Source organism: Phoca vitulina, unplaced genomic scaffold (assembly GCF_004348235.1).
Source record: "Phoca vitulina isolate PV1807 unplaced genomic scaffold, GSC_HSeal_1.0 scaffold56, whole genome shotgun sequence".
Classification (NCBI taxonomy): Eukaryota; Metazoa; Chordata; class Mammalia; order Carnivora; family Phocidae; genus Phoca; species Phoca vitulina.
The window spans coordinates 639,377-643,733 of record NW_022589759.1 but is presented as its reverse complement, the minus strand read 5'-3'; the positions used below and the strand labels follow the sequence as shown (position 1 = coordinate 643,733).

Below are 4,357 nucleotides of genomic sequence, written 5' to 3'. Positions count from 1 at the left end.
GACCGGGTGTCCGGGCAGGCCCAGCGGCCCTGCTGGGGGCTCACCTGGAGCTTGTTCGATGCTCATCGGGTTCTGAGCCCCTGGAGGACCGGCGACAGGAGGGGTCTGCAGAGGCCTCCCTTACGGGCTGGTGGACCCTCTCGCTGGCGGGGAGGTCGGCAGCTGTGCGCGGGAGCGCGGAGCCTGGGCGGTGGTCGGGCGTGGAGCGGGGGGCTGAGCCGGCACCTGTAGCCCGGGGCGGAGCGCGCCCTGCCTCCCGCCTGCCTCCCCCTTCCTCCCGCCTTCCTCCCCCTTCCTCCGCGCACACCCACACCTGCAGCCACGGGCCTCGGGGACAGCCTGCGTCCAGACCAGGTGCAGGTCTGCACTCACGGACGTCCTGAACATACGTGCACTGACCCTCCCAGCCCAGAGAAGTGAGCACTGGGAGCAAACCCCAGCCAGCCTTGGTTCTTAGAATTTACTTATGAATGTTCTGGGGGGGGGGGGGGGGCACCTCCACACACGCAGCCCAGACGGGAGCATCCGGGTCGTGTGCTTCTGCGGCAGCCCCCAGCGTGCGGACCCCGGGACGGGGCATGGGGGCGATGCTGTGTGCAGGCGCTCGAGGCTGCAGGGCCACCGTCTACACTACGCAGTGCGGAGGCCGGGGGCGGGGGGCGCCATCCCCACCCCCGACACGCACAGCCAGCGAGTCCACAGCCTCCGCCGCCGGTGCCGCGACTCCACGCGAGTGAGCGCAGGCCAGTCTGGGGCTTAAAAAAGCAGCAGGGCTTAGAAGACGGGTGACTGGGGGGCACCTGGGCGGCTCCGTCGGTGAAGCGTCCGCCTTCGGCTCATGATCCCAGGGTGCTGGGATCGAGTCCCGAGTGGGGCTCCCTGCTCACTCGCTCTCAAATAAATGAAAAATCTTCAAAAGATTGGTTACTGTGATGACAGCTCCATGATGAGAAAAGTAACTGATGCCCAGAAAACACGGGAGCTTTGCTGCCCTCTCCACCCCTGCCCTGCAAGCACACGAGCGGGTACCAGCCTGGAGGAATTCTGCACGAAGGGGAGAAGAGGCAGGAGGAGAGGCGGGGCCCCGCCGGTACCGGGGTCCCGCAAGGACTGGGTGGGAGCCTGGCCCAGCACCCCGCGGTACCCCCGCACTGGAGTCCCGCCCGGGGACGCGGTCATTCTGCAGTTGCTGCTGCCCGGTGAGGTACAGGAGACCGAGGAGAGGGTGACAGGTTCCAGAACGTGAGAGAGGAAAAGGCCCGCCCCATACCCGGCTGCCTGGACCTGCACCTCCGCGCCGTGTCCCCAGTGCCCGGGGTGCGTGTGGGGCTGACGGTGTGAGCCAGGATTGGATGAGGCGAGGGTGGTCTCTGGGAAGGAGGTGCTTTGCTCAGGTGGCCCCAGGCCAGCCTGGTCCCATCCCCGCAGCGTCTCCTCCCAGAGGACACAGCGTCCGTGGTCTGTCCACTCTGCCCTGCGGGGCTCCCACCGCCCATCCTGGCCCTCCAAGCTGGTAGCCCAGGGGCTCTCCCCGTGGGGACCCCGCATCAGCAGTGGCCTGGCTGGGAGATCTGCCAGCCACATGTGGAAGCTCAGGGTTGTGCTCCCGTTCTGGGCGCAGAGGGCTGGGCGGTGGTCTCTCCAAGGCCCTGCAGCCCAGAACCCACCGCCCCAGTCGTGAGGGACTCTTGTTTCCTTCCTATTCCTGCCAGGCCCTGGGGGCAGCTGGCTGGAGGTGTGCCCGTCGGGCCTCTCCCTGTCCTCCCTCTGCCCCCCGCCCTGGTCTGGCTGCCTGGGGTGTGTGGGGGGGGGGGGGCTTGGGAAAGGAGGGAAAATTAATGTTTCAAAATTAAAAGGTACTAATCGGGAAGGGAAACAGTTGAAGACGCAGAGGGACCCCTCAGCTGAGTCCTGTGGGTCGGCCCCTCCTAGAGAGGGGCCTGTCATGTACAAAGAGCATTTAATTAATTTATTTATTTCTTTACACATAACTGAAGTGATGTTACAGTACAGAAGTTATTTACAACTGTGCAGTAATGTGTTGCAAAATAAATTATCTAGAAGGCAGCAAAAGTACATTGTGAATGTGTATAAAACTGTACAGCGTTTACGGGTATACTTTTTATATGATTATTGGCTCTGTAGTGTTTCAAGTTATGTTCTCAGAAAGAGAAACAAAATGCCCAAGATTAAAGGAAAAAATATACAAACCACGTGGATTTGACTCCATTAAAAACACAACCCGAGTCCCGGCTCCGAGTCCCGGCTCCGAGTCCGTGTCTGGCGGGCGGGCGGCTGGCCCTTCCCGCCGCACAGCGTCCCAGCCCGACTGAGGCCCGGGGCAGCCGGACAGCAGCTGGGTCCGCACTCTCCTTGCCCTCCGACCTGGAGGGCGCGGTTTCTGAGGGGTGGACGCCTTAATTTTCTTTTAGTTGATCAGAATGGAACAAGAAATTTTAAAAAATACACTCGGTTCTGCAGCTCCTGAAATGCCCGTGCAGCCGGCTGGAGGGCAGACCCCGGCCGCCGTGTCCGCATCTGCGTCCCCGAGGTCTCCTCGGCCTCCCGCGGCAGCTGGTATTACAGAGCCTTGCCCCAGGGGGCAAAGTGCGGGTCTCTCCCTGGGTGTCCCCACCTGAGGGACAAGGTCTCCCTCCACTGCCTGGACGTGGCAGCAGCACCCGGCAGACGCGTGTGGCCCTTGCCCGTGTCCTGTGCGGCCGTGCCGAGGTGCGTCAGGCTGGCAGAAGCACGAAGTCGTCGTTGACATCGACCATGGGCACGTAGAAGGAGGGCACCTCGTTGACACACAAGGACTTGTGCCCGGCGGGGTCCAGCTCCTGGACCTTCAGCTGCCACTCCATCCTCTGCACGGCGTTGAGAGCTGCGGCCTCGTGCTGTTGCCGCATCAGGAGACATGTCTGTGCGGGAAACATAGCAGGTGAGGGGAGCTGAGGCAAGACCCTGGCCCCCCCATGCCCCCCAGCTGCCCAAGCGAGGCCGGCCCCCGGGGCCCATCCCCCCACCCCCACCCCACAGGCCACCTGAGCGCCCCCGGCCTCCGCACAGCTCAGCAGCAGTGCTGAGCCCACGGGCGCCCAGCCCCGTCCCTGCGCGGTGCCCCACCCCCAGGTTTCACAGTAGCGTCTAATTGAAACTGATAGCTACTGTTCTTGGCCATTTTCATTTTACAGTTATTTAGGGCTGGTCATCTTAGCTTCACTTGTACTACAAATTATGTCTTTTTAAAAAAAAAAAACTTTTAAGTAGGCTCAACGCCACATGTGGGGCTCGAACTCATGACCCCAAGATCAGTAGTCGCATGCTCTACCCACTGAACCAGTCAGGCGCCAAAAAACAAACGAAACGTGTAAAACCGGTTATCTAGGGTTTGAAGCGTTTTGTACGCGGGGTATCCTATTAATTAGGTTCTAAATAATGGCGGTGGTACCGTCAGGGTGTGCTACGTAAGTGTCCCGGATCGAGCAGGTGAAAGGGGAGAGCCGAAAGAGCGTCTGACGGCATCACTGAGGTGGGACAGGGCCGGAGGCGGCGCGCATGGGCCTGGGGTAGGGCGGGTTTGCGAGCAGAGGGTGGATGTGAACACGGTGTGAGGACTCTCCTCGCGGCCAGACTTGTTTTCTCAGACGTGCGCACAGAAGCACAGACGGTGGAGGATCAGTGTCTATAATCTGCCTTAAAATGATTCGGGGTGCTGAGGGGATCGGGATGTGAACCCTCCTCCATCTTTACTCTTCTGGAAACGAACCACTGTTTATGGTGGCCACAGCTCCAAACCAGTCACACTTGGCGTACTTCATTTCTTTCTTTTTCAAAAAAGATTTTGAGAGTGCACGCGCACAAGCGGGGGAGGGGCAGGAGAGAGAGACTCTCAAGCCGGCTCCGTGCTGAGCGAGGAGCCCAGCGCGGGGCTCGATCCCACGACCCTGAGATCGCCACCTGAGCCGAAACCGAGAGTCCGATGCTCAATGACTGCGCCCCTCCATGTCTTTTTCTATTCACCCTGTTTTTTAAGTTCTTTGTACGTTGAGGACGTTACACTCCTGTGTTTTCAATGCACAACGTCTAACTTTAATGTGGTCAAGATGACTTTGTCTTGTTACGGGGCAGCCACCAGGCCTGGTGGAGGCGGGAGCTTCCCAGGGACGAGCCCAGGGCCACAGACGCCGCGTGGGCTCCTTACTGTCTGCCGTCTACTCCACGCCAGCACCTCTCCGAGGGCGCCGCGGCCGTGGGTCCGTGAGGGGAGGGGACGCAGGTTAGGGCCGGCATCCTGCAAACACTGTCTTCCTCTCCAAGAACAGGCCCCCCCCCCCCCCCCCCCCCCCCCCCCCCC

At 61.1% G+C, this 4,357-nt stretch overlaps 1 protein-coding gene across 8 annotated transcripts in view; it reads right to left on the bottom strand.

The window, feature by feature from the left end:
• Positions 1 to 1,914: 1,914 nt before the first annotated feature.
• The window catches only part of ANKRD11 (ankyrin repeat domain 11), a 188,624-nt gene continuing 186,181 nt past the window's right edge, over positions 1,915 to 4,357 (bottom strand). For 7 of the 8 annotated variants that reach the window (XM_032389919.1, XM_032389917.1, XM_032389923.1 and 4 more), the window contains one exon: positions 1,915 to 2,921. In XM_032389919.1, coding sequence (XP_032245810.1) covers positions 2,736 to 2,921 — 186 coding nt within the window. In that variant the 3' untranslated portion in view covers positions 1,915 to 2,735. The remainder of the gene's footprint in view (positions 2,922 to 4,357) is intronic. The other variant, XM_032389922.1, reaches the window with a different exon arrangement.